This window comes from Camelina sativa, chromosome 11, assembly GCF_030686135.1.
Source record: "Camelina sativa cultivar CO46 ecotype springtype chromosome 11, ASM3068613v1".
Lineage (NCBI taxonomy): Eukaryota > Viridiplantae > Streptophyta > Magnoliopsida > Brassicales > Brassicaceae > Camelina > Camelina sativa.
Window position 1 is genome coordinate 2,343,251 of NC_141890.1, and position 15,312 is coordinate 2,358,562.

A 15,312-nucleotide genomic window follows, 5' to 3' on the forward strand; every position below is an offset into this window, starting at 1 on the left:
TTGCGGAAGTGAGTAAATTAATTTGTTGATTGACATGTGTGATTCATTGATTCTAAATGGGCTTGGGCTGTAATAGGCTGGATTTTAGTCGTGGGTTTTTACTGAGTCAAACTTATTTTGTGTATAGTCATATTTTTTTGAGTCCCATATTTATCTACCATATTTAAGAGATTCTATTCTTATCTTTTTTTTTTTTTTTTTTTTTTTGTTGGTAACAAACTATTCATCTTTCAAAACATATTTTTCTATTCTTATCTTGTTCATAAATATCGTTGACGCAGAATCTTTCATATTTAGTTTTACTAAATTAGTACACTTTCTCTATTCTATATAAACGTTATACATTATTTCAGATATTGTCATCTTCTTCATCAACTCTTTCTAGTTTTACAAGCTTATCCAAAGAAAAAGAAAAAAAAAACAAAACAAACTTACATGACTATGGGAAAATCTTCATCAAAAGCTGCTTTCATCATCTTTTTAGCTTTTATTGGTAAATTCAACTTTTTTTTAATATAATATGGTATTAAAGAATTATATTGTGTTACTAATGTATTAAAGAATATGTTTTCTTTTGTGTTGTAGTAATAATATCCGTAACAGTTGAGATTGTTGAGACGAAACGTCTCTTACTTGAAGAAACTTCTCGACACTTGTTGCAACAGGAAGCTTCCCTACCAGTTATTAAGCGACTTATGACAAGTTTTTGTAGGCCAGGATGCAAACCATTATGCTTTGCTACAGCCTGCCATTGCGTATGTCCTCAAGATTAAAAATAAGTGTTTGGTATGGTTGCGTCGTTAATTTTATGTAAGAATTGTTGTAAATGATCTTATTTATGACTTGTTGTTAATTTTATGAATTTTAAAATGATCTTATTTATGAATTGTGTAATTTTACGTCGTTAATCCCTCTCACGTGTGAAGTCAACAATATCTTCGGTCATGTAAACATCTAAGTCACTCTCAAGGCTAACTCACGACGCCATGTAAAAAAATTGACAATGTCAAAATATAGCCGTTGTATGATTGTATCATAGACACGTTGCCAAACCCAACGAGCATCCCATACTTCTGTTTTCTACTGCTCCTCCCATACTTTTTTTTATCGCTCTTTTGATTCATTCCTTAAAACCAATTTAATATTTTATCAAACCTCAAATCAATATAACTCCAATAAATCACAGATGAAAGATGAAATTTCTTGCATTGAGAGATTACTACACAGTCTACGCAATTCTTAATTTTGAAAAAACAGGACTCTGTGATTACTTACAGAGCAAGAAGAAGATTTGGTCATAAACTTTTGCATTTGATTATGCAGTGCTACGTCATTAACACTCGTTTCCCTGCAGTGAAAAGAATCAACACATTAAAATATTGTAACAAGAGGAAAGTGAATGTCAACTACCTTTATATACTTTTCTGATTACTTTGTTTGGCTTGAGACGATTCTGGTGCCTTGTCTACTTAACGTCCAAACACACACATATACGTAAATGTGCAAGAAATCTTGGAAACAGGTCCCAAAATCAAACATAAATCCAATTTTTAAACCTAGACTCGATCATGAAAGAAAATATGATAAATCTAAACTTCGTAAATCTTACCTCTAAAAATCAGTATGATGTTGTTACTGTAAGAACGCCCGCCGGCAACCGTTTTTCGTCTGAATCTACTTCATCCTCCAAAAAAAAAGGTTTTGGAACACACGAACACGCACCTGTTTCACCCAAAGGAAACAAACAAACCCGTTTTTTAAGATCACCATATACAAACAAAAGCAAAACTCTTATCTCAAAAGTAAAAAACATTCACACGCCAAATAAAGATAGGAGAAGAGTTAAGGAATCAGAGAGTTTACCTGTGGAAGGGAATTTTTGGCATGAGGCAATGACAAGTACCTTTTTGTTCAAAGGCTATGCGTTGAATTATGGTGCCTTGTGGAGTTCCAACTTCAAAAAAAGAATAAGGGAGTATTGGTTAAAGGATAGAGATAAACTTCTAACAGAAGAAAATAAAGAAACGATACCTTCAAGTCTGTTTGCTCTCTCCATCTCTCTCTCTCTCTCTCTCTCTCTGTCTCTCTCGGACTCGGATCAAACTGTAGCATGTAACACTCTGTCCCTGCAGTGATAAGAATCAACACATTAGAAGAAAAATTATAACAAGAGACAAGACAAAGACCTAATTTACCTTTGAATCGAGCAATTTGATGTTGTTTTACATATATCCAATCTTAAACCTAGACTTGATCACGAACGAAAATGTGATAAATCTAAACTTTGTAAATCTTACCTCAAAAGTATAAAATACCAGGTAGTCTAAACTTTCATAATCCTCAAAGTAATCACAGAGTTCTACATTTTGATTCTCCACTTGAGAAACTTCCGTTGAAGCTGCTATTGAAAATGTCTCTGCATTATTATTAGTCAATGCAATTGTTTGAAGATGAAGCCCCTGCAACAATAAGAAAATGAGATCTTTGTACACTAATAAAACAGATCCATCAAGCTATGAGTCTGTTCTTAAGTGATGAAGGGTATTTACCTTGAATTATGGCAGATGTTGGAAACTTCTTTGTGGTGCAGGTAAAAGCTGGTGCTATGGGGTGAAGTCCTTGCTGATTTTGAAACAATAATTGGCTCACATGTCATAATTTTCCATTATTTAGCTTTTTCCTTGTGATGGCTTTGATTTTGATGAATCATATTGCTAGAGCTAGCTAAGTATTTAACACTCATTTCCCTGTAGTGAAAGAAATCAACACACTAAAAAATATTATAATAAGAAGAACGTGAGACCATAGTGGACTAGTGGTTATTAAGAATGTCAACTACCTTTATACATTTTTATGATTACTGCGGCCTTTGGCTTGAGACAATTCTGGTGCCTTGTCGAGTTTCACTTCAGTAGCACCTTGTTGTTCAACCAAAAAAAAAAAGAATCATTGGGTAGACAAGGATGAACTCGAAATAGGACAAAGAAAAGAAAAGAAAATCTGAGAGGAATTTGAGATTACTTACAGAGCAAGAAGAGGGGTATTCCATGGTCTTTGGTCATAATACCTAACACTTCACTAGCACCTTGTTGTTCAAAAAAGAAAAAGAAAAAAGAAAGGAGTATTGGTTAAAGGATAGAGATAAACTTGAAACAGAAGAAAATACAGAAAAGAATACAACTTTGAGATGACTTACAGAGCAATAATATTTTCCATCGTTTGGGTCCATAAGTCAGCATCGTCCTTAACATCAATGGAAAGAAAGTGAACCTCCATATATCTTCATCATCTAGAGAAGCTGCAACAACAAAACCAAAAAGTCTCAGTCTCACTTATGGATGGTGACTACTGAAGCAAACGTATTGAGTGCTTGCGCGTAATGAAACTACTTGCCAGAGTAAAGGCAAAACTTCAAATGAGAGTTGGACCATGCACACGCACACGCTTGATTCACCCAAAAGAAACAAACAAACCCATTACAAAGCAAATTCGAGTCAGTTTTATGGAAGCGGACAAGGGAAGAAAGACCTATATTACCTTAAAAAATCAGTTTGATGTTGTCACTGTAAGAACGACCACCTGCGACCATTTTTGGTCTGAATCTACGTCATCCTCCAAATAATCTGGCTGGAACACACGAACACACACCTGTTTCACCCAAAAGAACCAAACAAACCCATTATTTAAGAGCACCATATACAAAGAAAAGCTAAACTCTTATTTCAAAAACAAAAACATTAACAGGCCAAATAAAGATAACAGAAGAGTTAAGGAATCAGAGAGTTTAAACCTGTGGAAGGGAATTGTTGGGATGAGGCCATGACAAGTACCTCTTTGTTCAAATATTGGTGCTTTGAATTCTGGGGCCATGACAAGTACCTTTTTCTTTTTGTTCAACAAAGAAAAAAAAGATCAATGGGTAAGGATGAACTTGAAACAGGAAAAAGAAAAGAAAAACATATAGAGGAATTTGAGATCACTTACAGAGCAAGAAGAGGGGTGTAGCTTTGAATTCTGGGGCCATGACAAGTACCTTTTTCTTTTTGTTCAACAAAGAAAAAAAAGATCAATGGGTAAGGATGAACTTGAAACAGGAAAAAGAAAAGAAAAACATATAGAGGAATTTGAGATCACTTACAGAGCAAGAAGAGGGGTGTTCCATGGTCATAATCTTTAACACTTCAGTAGTACCTTGTTGTTCACAAACAAAATCATCATCCTGGTTGGAACACGAACACACACACACACACACACACACACACCTGTTTCAGCAAAAAGAAACAAACAAACGCACAGCTATTTAGTCCAAAAAAAAAACAAACAACCCCATTATTTAAGATCACGATATACAAACAAAAGCTAGATTCTTATTTCAAAAGTATAAAATATTCAAACGCCAAATAAAGATACGAGAAGAGTTAAGGAATCAGAGAGTTTATTACCTAAAAAGGGATTGTTGGCATGAGGCAATGACAAGTACCGTTTTGTTCAAAGGGTGCTGCTTTGAATTCTGGTGCCTTGTCGAGTTCCAACCTCAGATCAACAATAAAAGAAAAGGATCATTGTGTAGTCAAGGATGAACTTGAAACAAGACAAAGAAAAGAAAAGCAGATAAGAATTTGAGATTTCTTACAGAGGAATAAGAGGGTGTTCCATGGTCTGGGTCATAATCCCTAACACTTCAGTAGCACCTTGTCGTTGACAAAAAAATAAAAAGGAAAAAAAAAAGTTGACAAAAAAAAAAGGAAAAAAAAAAAGAGTATTGGTTAGAGGATAGAGATAAGGTTGTAACAGAAGAAGATAAAGAAGAGTAAATTTTTTGAGATGACTTACAGAGCAATAAGAAGAGGAATTCAATGCCATCGTTTGAGTCCATAATTCAGCATCAACGTTAACATTAATGGGAAGGAAGTGAACCACCATACATGTATCTCTATCATATGTTAAACCCAAAAGAAACAAACAAACCCATTAAAAAGAAAATCCGACTCACTTATATATACCTTTAAAAATCAGTTGGATGTTGTTACTTTAAGAACGCCCACCGGCAACTGTTTTTGGTCTGAAAATACTTCGTATTGTCCTTGAAAAAATCTGAGTCAACGTCCTCGTGGTTGGAACACACCTGTTTCGTTTCACCACCTCAAAAGGAACAACAAACCAATTGATTAACTAAGATCCCATTAACACAAAACAGAACTCTAATTCCAAAAGCAAAACATTCACACACACCACCTCTGTAACTGTAATAGTAGAAAGAAAGAAAAATCAAAATCGATACATATATACGGTTTAGAAAGATACCTCTGGCTTATTTTGGCTTTGAATTTGCTGAATCAGAATCGGACATACATCAAACTGTAACTACGTTATTAACAATCATCATTTCCCTGCAGTGATAAGAATCAACACAATTAGAAAGAAAGAAAGAACATTCACACGCCAAATAAAGAGAAGAGTTAAGAAATCAGAGAGTTTATTACATGTGCAAGGGAATTGTTGGGATAAGGCAATGACAAGTACCTTTTTGTTCAAAGTTTATGCGTTGGATTCTGGTGCCTTGTCGAGTTCCGCTTCTGTATCACCTTGATGTTCAATAAAAATAAAAAGGATCATTGGGTGGTAAAGGATGAAGTTGAAACAGGACAAAGAAAAGAAAAGCATATAGGAATCTGAGATTACTTACAGAGCAATAAGAGGGGTATTCCATGGTCCTAATCCCTAACACTTGAGTAGCACCTTGTTGTTCAAAAACAAAATCATCATCCTGGTTGGAACACGGGGACACACACACACACCTGTTTCAGCCAAAAGAAACAAACAACAACATTAATGAAGATCACCATATACAAACGAAAGCTAGACTCTTATTTCAAAAGCAAAAACATTCACACGCCAAATAAAGATAAGAGAGGAGTTAAGGAATCAGAGAGTTTCAACCTGTGGAAGGGAATTGTTGGGATGAGGCAATGACAAGTAACTTTTTTGTTCAAAGGGTGCTGCTTTGAATTCTGGTGCCTTGTCGAGTTCCAACTTCAGTAGCACCTTGCTTTTCAACAAAAAAGAAAAAAAAAAGGTGATTGGGTAGTCAAGGATGAACCTGAAACAGGAAAAAGAAACGAAAAACATAGAGGAATTTGAGATCATTTACAGAGAGTAAGAAGAGGAGTGTTCCATGGTTAAGGTCATAATCCCTCACACTTCATTAGCATCTTGTTGTTCAAAACAAAAAAAAAACAAAAGTATTGGTTAAGGGAGATACACAAAACTTGAAACAGAAGAAAATAAAGAAAAGGAAAAAACTTCAGGGATTATAAAACCAAAAATTATCAGTCTCACTTATGGATGGGGACTACTGAAACGTACTAAGTGCTTGTGAGTAATGGAACGACGTGCCTGAGTAAAGGCAAAACACTCAGATGAGAGTTGGAACACGAACAAGCACGCGCACACCTGTTAAACCAAAACGAAAGTAATAAACAAACACATTAATTAAAAAGAAAATTCGACTCACTTTTACGGAAGCGGACAAGGGAAGAAAGATTTATCTATATGTTACCTTCCTCCGGCAACCGGTTTAGGTCTGAATATACTTGGTACCGTCCTTGAAAAAAAATCTGAGTCAACGTAGTCAGGGTTGGAACACATTAACACACACCTACCTCAAAAGAAACAACAAAGCAATTGATTAATAGACAAAAACAGAGCGCTTGTTTCAAAAGCAAAACATTCTCACACACACACACACACACACACACACATTTGTAATAGTAGAGAGAGACAAATCAAAATCGATTCCTAGGGTTGAGAAAGAGATACCTCTGACTTGTTTTGGCTCTATCACTCTCTGATTTTTGCTGAATGAGACTCGGACATACATCAAAAACTGTAGAGCTATGTTTTTAACAATCATTGTTACCCTGCAATGACAAGAATCAACACAATTAGAAAGAAACAATAAAAAGAAACTATAACAACAAGAGGAACAGCGCCACCTATAAGACAAAAAGACCTAGATATTACCTTTTTTGAATTCGAACAGTTTTGATGTTGTTTTTACTGTAAGAGCACGCCGGACCGACACCGATTTTGGTGTTCTGAATCTTCATCCTCCAAACATAATAAATCTGAGTAAATCATCGTCCTCCTGGTTGGGAACACGAAATCGAACACACAACTCATTATTACTAAAAAACGAAACCCTAATTTTAAAAAGCAAAAGAAAAAAATCAAAATCGAAGAAGAACACGAAACGATTACCTCCTCTTCTTGACTTGTTCTTCATGATGTCGCTGCCGCCACTAGAAGATTCGAACTCTCTCTCTCGTCGCTCTCTTTCTTTCTCGTCGCTCACTCTCTCTCTCTCTCTCTGAATTGAAGAGTCTGTGATCCCTATAATTTTGTGTTCTCCAGATACTGAGTTTGAGTCGTCAGATATTTATAAACAAAAGAGGCGAAAACTTTGTTGTAAGGTAAAAAAAGGAAAAAAGGAATTAACCCTAATGCAAAATAACACTAATAGTAAATCACTTTTATAGGCTAATAAAAGCCCATCATAGATTATACAAGCCCAATATAGGCCCAAGTAGAAAGTTGTCAATGTTGATTTTATTTTTTACTCGGTTCCTTACAAAATTTGCCGGTTTGCCAAACCGGGATTGCTTGACTACAAGTGAAAGACTCTGATCCGGCCAGACTTGTAAAAAACAATAATAAAAAGACGTAGACTTGTAGACTTCAGTACATCACAGTTCGAACATACGGTTTTAAATATATATTCACTTCTACATATGATTACTAATTAATATCAGCATCTTGGCGACTGTATATTCTGCAACAATGCCGTAGAAACACGTGATCATTTATTTTTCACCTGTAGTTTCTGCTCGGGGATTTGGCAAGCCGTTGCAAAGGATATCTACAAGACCCGATTCTCAACCACCTGGAACTCGATAGTAATCTCAGCTTGCAGTCACTGGCGGGATAGGACTACATCTTATCTAGCTTGTTATGTACTGCAGACGACAATTTACACCATTTGCCATGAGAGAAACAGGCGGACACATGGTGAGCACCCGCAGCCTGCTTCATACCTCATTAAACTCATTGACACACAGATGAGAAATCAACTCCTCGCTGTTGGTCTCATGGGAAATCGACGTTACGATACGGGTCTGATCAAGTGGCTAGACACTAGATATTAATTTTAAATTTTATTCTGAACTCTGTTTTTAGAACTTTCAAAGAATGATTCACTAGTTGTAAAAACGTATTTTTGTTTTTGAATATAATTTAGTATTTTATTCAAAAATAAATAAATAAATAAAATAAAAATCAGCATCTCGGGTATATTCATGCTCGATCGATATTATAATACTAGCATGCATAAATTTCAGCAGCGATAATTGTATGCACGTTCTACGTCAGTGGTTAATTTTTAGAGTATTGATAAGTCAACTCTCCTATCCTTTGTACATAATAAATCAAGACATGAACGTATAAGTTTCAATCATGGATTCGAGTTTAGAAAATTTTCTAACTAATTAGGTCATATTTTAAATTATGAGTCTTAGATTTTTTCGTGACACTTATGGATATAAAACTGCAATGTTGATTCTACATTTCCACAATTTTCTTTACATGTATATCAGTCTACAACATCTTTTATATGCTTCTATAATGCATTCCTCCGGCAAATTCTCTAAAATCGAATGGCCACGAAGGTTACATTGCATACATTAACTTCTTGTAGTGAGAGATTATGTTGAGAAGCGAGGCTCGTGTTCTTATCAACCTTCGAAACAATCCTTCTAGATTTTTCTCGAACCCACAAACGCTCATCTCAACCTCATCAAGCTTCTTTTGTAGATCATCATGCCCGCAAGAATCTCCACGAATTACGGAATCCAATGTCTCCAACTCGTTCTTGGTGGCCTCGTGATGATCTTTTTTCTTCTTTAGCACCGAAGCCAACTTGCTCTTTATGTTACTTTGTCGTCCGGACAAGAGTTCCAAGAACGACTTCAACACTACTACACTTGCCGATACCACTCGTCTCATCGCATCTATAACCGCCACAAGATGTTCATCTTCGTACTCATTATCACATGAACCTGACACTCCATCGATTTTCTTCAAAGATCCGAGAAGCTTCTTAGCTTCTTTTCTCATGTTCTTCCTGAATCCGACATAGCCCGAGACAGCGACAACTAGTTGATCTCCTCCTCCGGCTACTTTCTTGCGTCTAACACATGAGTGAACACCACGAACATGACCGTGAGTCTCCGCCATAAGATCCCTCGAGACGCTGCATATATGTATCAGCCTCAACGAACCATCAAGCATTTCCTCCATGAACTCCGACCCACCAGAGGACATAACCCGTTGCGTTGAACCCATTTTCAGAAACTCTTCCGTGCAGTTGTAGAGTTCCTCCAAACCAGCCAAGCCCATCAAGATCGATTCGGACGAACCCGTAGTTGTGTTTCTTGTTTTAATTTTATTAAGAGCTTCTTCAATCTCACTCGTGCTTGGATGCGATCTTGAAGGTAAACTTGTGGATCTTAATTGTTTCTTAGTGATCATATTCGCCATCTTTTGTGTCTTGTTTTTTTTTTTTGTATGTGCTTTGAAGTTTTATTTCCTCTTTTGATCGTTGTGCTTTGAAGTTTTATTTCCTCTTTTGATCGTTGTGCTTTATTCAACTTGCCCTACACATGCATATATATAGCATAAGGTTTTGCAACGTCATCAACCAACAAAACGTCAACAATAATTGATCTTTTAAATTTGATTGGTCCAATTATTACTGGCAAATCTGTGGCTCGCTTGAGCTGTCGGAGTTATTATATTGGTCAAATTATTTGGCCACAGAGAAAAGCCTGATGAGTCATAGTCTGTGTTGCCTCCGGTTTCGCCACATTATCAATTGACCTTTCGGGTTCGTAAAAGCGTCTTGGTAGGCAATGAGATCCAGATCTTCCTCCTATCAACTTATGTAGTTTGCTACTTACGATTCCTTAGAAACAAAAAGAGATATTCTTCTAAAACACACAAAACCTATAACATTGCTATAAGTGTAATTTACATGAACCCTTAAATCTTTTAAGCAACATAATTAATTACATGATAGAATTATAAAGAAGGATTAGTAGAGTACCTCCTCCATTCATTGTTGTAGAAATTTTTTGATGGACAGTTTCCTGAAGTCCTGATCTTCTAGTTAGGTGATTAGGTTTCTCTCTCCTTGCCTATGAACTTACTCTCTATGTGTTGTCTTTCTGAGATTTATTTGGGATGCATTTATGATGGACTAAAGGCATATATTTATAGGCGGAGAGAGGACCTAATTCCTCTTTAGGGTTTCCTTAAGATTTAATCTCAACCGTCCATCAAAGTAGAGATTGATTAGGAAAAACTCCTTTATTACCAATTTAATTGATTACCAAATATATTAAGGAATAACATTATTCCATAGGAAACAGATGACTATAAGACCACATAATAGGAAAAGGAAATAATTCCTTACAGTCTCCCACTTGGTTATTAGTAAATCCATTAATTTTTTCTTTTAGGAATCATAAGGCCGACATAATATGTTATAACTTAATTTCTTTCATTTGGTCATCATAAGTGTCTTGGCTAATCAAGTAATCAATGGGAGTCATGGCGGCCGCATATCATTATGCAACATGATCCCTTCCAAGTACTACTACATTGACTACCGTATTAGCTAGACCATAACATAAGTAGGAATTATCATAATGGTCCCTTTAATGTCTCGAAATAAAGACTCATTCTGTTATCATAGATCCAACAACAATTAATGTGTGTGCACATTGGGAACAGAATATAAAAGATGTAAAAGTCATAAGAGAGCTCAATTAAATGTCAAAATATAGGCTAGTCATAATAAGCAGACAACGTAATTAGGAACTTTCCTCAAGACTTATACTTTTAGAATGCATGTTAAAAGTCATTGGAGGTATTCCTTTCATAATTAAGTCTGCAACCTTAACTTCAATGCCTATCTATTAATTGACATACATTTCTCTTTTGACATCTTGCTTTAATTTAATGACATATACAATCTTAATATCCATATACTTAGATCCTTCACATATCATGTCATACTTGTATAAAAGAAAATTACATCTTTGATTGTCACATAAAGAGTTAAACACTTGTTAACAATACTCAAGGTCTCAAACTCAAAGACATTTATGTAATTATACTTTCTTAATATAAACCTCATTATATGTCACATACTCACTCTCTAAAGTGGATTTATAAAGAAACTTAAACTGTAGGCTTTTCAATAATATGACATCTCTATTAATGAGATACACATAGCCGAAAATGTAGTATCTTAAAATCAAAATATCCACCAAAATCTGAGTTAGAAACGTCAACCATCTGTGGATGTGTTGATTTTCTGTTTGTGAACATGTATTCACTTGTTTACTTTAGGTATCTCAAAACATTCATTTACAAATAGCAATATTAGAAGAACACCTCATCTTGCTAACTCTCTCAAGAACTTTATCAATATAAGTTTTCTGAGAAAATCTTAATTCCAAGTGATCTATCATGGATAACTTTATTTTCATCACATAGGAAATCTCATTGACAAATTTCGTATAAAAGTTCTCGAGTGGCTAGCTCTTAGTCTCAATAATGGACTAAAATTACTTTAGACAATAAAATATCATACAATACCAGATATATGAACTTACTCCCACTGATCTTGAGGTACATATTTGGTAAAATATAATGTTTTCTTTGAAACCGAATTATGTAATGGTTTCATCAAATTTTAGATACCATTGACTCAAGATAAGTTCATAAGTTGAATTCTTTAGTTTGCAGACCATGGATTCACAAGTTCCGATTATGAAACTTTCAGTTTAACTTTTATAGACTTTCTCTAATAAGTCTCCATTAAAAACCAATTTTAACATTCATCTGTTGTAACTCATGTCATATTGAGCTACTAACGCCATGAAAACTCCAAGAGAATCTTTCCTTGACACAGGGAAAAAATCTCATTATAATTGATACCTTCTTTCTGATTAAAACCATTTGCTATAAGTCTAACTTTATATCGTTCAATTTTGTTATTACAGTCGGTTTTGGTCTTAAAGATCCACTTACTACCGACTGTTTGTGTCCTTCGGCCAATTGAACGACATCAAAGACTTCATTTTCAGCGAAAAAAGTTTATTTCATCCTTCATGGCATCAATCCATTTATTAGAATTAACATCTTTAAGTCTTTAATTAATATTCAATTCTCCAGATTCTACTTGATAAAGCACATAATCATCAGAAATAGCAAATATCCTCGTAAAGATAGATCTTCTTAATGCTTGTTCCTATTGTGCTTTATTATCATTATAAGCGATGTTTTCTTCATGGAGTGGATGATTTCGAGTAATATTCAGAAATAAGGGCAAAGAAATTTAACCCGGTCCTAATTTTCTGAATGAACACATCTTGAACTTTATCACTCCCACTAATCTCGCCATTTTTATAGAATCTAGCATTATCGGTTTCCACTGTTCTTATAATATGGGCTGGGAAATAAAATCTATATCCTTTGGACTTCTCAGGATAACCAATAAAGTGACCACTGATCGTTTTGAAATCCAATTTCTTTCCATGTGGATTATAAATTCTTGCTGAAGACTAGATTTCCAGCCTATCTACAGTTCAAATGAGTCTTTGGAACTACGTCGCTAGGAACTCTGTTCAAAACATAGACTGCAGTACATAATGCGTCCATCCACAAGGATATAGATAATTAACCCTGACTCATCATGGATATAACCATTCCCATATAAGTACAATTATGTCTTTCAGCTACACTATTCTGACATGGAGAACCAGGCGTTGTGTATAGAGTAACAATTCTTACGTTTTAGAGAATTTTGGCAAATTTCCAGAATGTTGTTTTGTTTCATTATATCTACCAAAAATTCACCTCTATCTAACGTTATGATTTTCACTATTCTATCTAATTGTCTCTCTACATCAGTAATGAATACTTGTATAGCATCCACGTATTGAGACTTTTCCATGCAATAGATAGAGATAACAATAACGTGAATAATCATCAATAAAGGTAATGAAATATTTTTCACCTCCAAAAGAAGGAACATCAAAAGGTCCACAAATATATGTATGTATGATTTGAATAAGCTGTGTACTTCTTGTGGCTTCTTTCTTAGTGTGTTTAGTTTGCTTACCCATAATGCAATCTATATACTCTTTATAGTTGGTAAAATTAAGATTCAGAATGACTCCATCTTTTACCAATCTTTTAATTCATTTTGCTGGAAATATGTTCCAACCTTTTATGCCACAAGAAATATGAGTCTTTAGAACATGTTTTGCTTTTAATTTCATTATTGTCATGCAGGATGAGATGTGTTTCATAATCATAACGTTGATCAGTCGAACCTAAAGACCATCAACTGATTTTCCAGAACTAACTCCATTAGAGTTCCGAATTACATGAAACAACTATCTCAATGAGTTAATAATAAGCCAATCAAGTTTACTTACTGAAACCGAATAATAGAAAATATATGTGGAGCATAAATACCTGAAATAAATTTCAGATAAAATCCAATATTCATAATGAGACAAAAAAATGTTAATATTTTCAACTAGCATATTGTCTCTGTTTCCATTATAAGTAGTTTCACTTAAGTTGATTGTCTTAGTCATAAGAAATTTCTGCATAGCACTTGAGACATGTATAATTGCACCGATTATCAATCCACTAACATTTAAGAAGAAGCATAAACATTAGGTTTGAAAATTATTACGAAATCTATATGATTAGCTTTCTTTTCAAACAATTAAGGCAATCTTTATGAAAGTCTATAGCTTTCTCCAAGGTTCTGCAGAAGTCATCTTTCTCTGCCAGCATCTTCTTATCAATTGGATTATGTTCAATAATTTTGGGTAGTGCTCTTTCATGACTTAATGTCTTTACCCAACTTTAAGTACAGCTCCATCCGTATAATGGTAACTTTAATACCTTCATAATCAAGCATGACCTCTTCTAGTTACAATTGTTAACCAATTCATTTAACATCTACGTTTCATGAATGATGTTGAAATAAATATGGAATGGTCTATAAAGAGGAGGTGGTATATTTAGGATAATTTGGACAAAATTTAATCATCCACACTTATTCCTAAATTATCCAACTTATCTAAAAGGTTAGTCATTGCAATGCAAATTTCATGCATATAGATTTATACCACTATATTTCATAATTATGAGATTTGCCATAAGTTTTCCCAACAAGGGATTGTTTGCAGTTTCAAATTGTTCTTCTATAACTTTTAGTTTATTCGTAGTTTAAACAACTATCAAAATAAACATTTGATATTGCTAAACGTTATCATAATTGTTAACATTATACTTAAGTTGTTTTTTGTGGAGAAACTTTTCATCCTCAATACTAGATTTCGTTATAAAATTTAGTTTCTCGTAATGAGTTACTAAATTCACATCTAATATTCTTAAAATGGACTCAATTTTTCCATTACATTATGGGAAATTGGTTCATAAAGGATTGAAACATCCAGAAAAATTATTCTTTAGAGATACAACAAGTTTTATTAGGTTTTTAAAACATAATCAACACAAAATTTTAAATATGGAATAAACATGAAAAGAAATCATGATGCTCCTGTGGGATAACAACATAATGTCAATAAAATCATGATATTCACAAAAACGTTATTGAGTAATATATTAAATTAATTAGATTAAGTTATCTGTGGATATCCTTAATCTTCACATATACAAAAAAACTCATTATTCATTGATTATATCTAAAGTTTATAATCTACCTGTGGGTAACTAATTAATCAAAGATATATCAACATAATAGTTTCTATGTGCAAACCATTATAAGGTAAGGTCACTGTAGTGATATCCAAACTCTAACTATGCATTTTTATAGAAACCAGATTTCTTCACAGTGTTATGTTTAAATCGTTTTTGCACATAATAATTTTGCTCAAATTATGCACAAAATAATTATGTACGAATTATTGTAGAATGATACTGCACGATTTATGCACAGAAGAATTCTATTTGAACTTTTCATATGCAAAAACAATTCACATAAATACGAATTTTGCCCTAATCATGTACATATATATATGTTTGTGATGATGTATCCTAATTCACAAACACCCGGGTTTTGCACAAACAAATTTCATTATGTACTATTTTCTCTGATAAATCTTAATTCAGAGATGTTCAGTTTGTGTATGAACATTTATCTGT

At 34.0% G+C, this 15,312-nt stretch overlaps 2 protein-coding genes across 24 annotated transcripts; both read right to left on the bottom strand.

The window, feature by feature from the left end:
- Window positions 1–853: 853 nt before the first annotated feature.
- On the bottom strand, window positions 854–7,445 carry LOC104721207 (uncharacterized). 23 transcript variants are annotated; one of them, XR_015572748.1, is made up of 29 exons: window positions 7,261–7,440; window positions 7,024–7,147; window positions 6,820–6,920; window positions 6,560–6,658; window positions 6,367–6,453; window positions 6,152–6,212; window positions 5,941–6,045; window positions 5,687–5,798; window positions 5,524–5,585; window positions 5,305–5,390; window positions 5,031–5,142; window positions 4,834–4,933; window positions 4,634–4,691; window positions 4,443–4,533; window positions 4,139–4,262; window positions 3,985–4,039; window positions 3,791–3,885; window positions 3,538–3,648; window positions 3,394–3,444; window positions 3,197–3,298; window positions 3,026–3,085; window positions 2,840–2,918; window positions 2,550–2,770; window positions 2,298–2,459; window positions 2,032–2,126; window positions 1,864–1,954; window positions 1,610–1,722; window positions 1,276–1,348; window positions 854–1,126 (listed from the first exon to the last, which is right to left on the bottom strand). XR_015572748.1 is itself a non-coding variant. In XM_087475798.1 (29 exons), exons 12-17 carry the CDS (start codon window positions 4,874–4,876, stop codon window positions 3,839–3,841), a joined length of 303 nt encoding a protein of 100 aa, XP_087331924.1. In that variant the 5' UTR covers window positions 4,877–4,933; window positions 5,031–5,142; window positions 5,305–5,390; window positions 5,524–5,585; window positions 5,687–5,798; window positions 5,941–6,049; window positions 6,152–6,212; window positions 6,367–6,453; window positions 6,560–6,658; window positions 6,820–6,920; window positions 7,024–7,147; window positions 7,261–7,440; the 3' UTR covers window positions 854–1,126; window positions 1,276–1,348; window positions 1,610–1,722; window positions 1,864–1,954; window positions 2,032–2,126; window positions 2,298–2,459; window positions 2,550–2,747; window positions 2,840–2,918; window positions 3,026–3,085; window positions 3,197–3,298; window positions 3,394–3,444; window positions 3,538–3,648; window positions 3,791–3,838. The 23 variants fall into 23 exon arrangements, 7 of the variants coding, with proteins under 7 accessions (XP_087331924.1, XP_087331927.1, XP_087331922.1 ...); XR_015572743.1 differs by having other exon boundaries at window positions 2,550–2,747; window positions 5,031–5,125; window positions 5,941–6,049; XR_015572751.1 differs by having other exon boundaries at window positions 2,550–2,747; window positions 3,791–3,879; window positions 5,941–6,049.
- Window positions 7,446–8,724: 1,279 nt separating this feature from the next.
- LOC104727557 (uncharacterized) lies at window positions 8,725–9,594 on the bottom strand. Its single transcript, XM_010446651.1, has one exon. It carries the CDS (start codon window positions 9,592–9,594, stop codon window positions 8,725–8,727), a length of 870 nt encoding a protein of 289 aa, XP_010444953.1.
- Window positions 9,595–15,312: the final 5,718 nt, after the last annotated feature.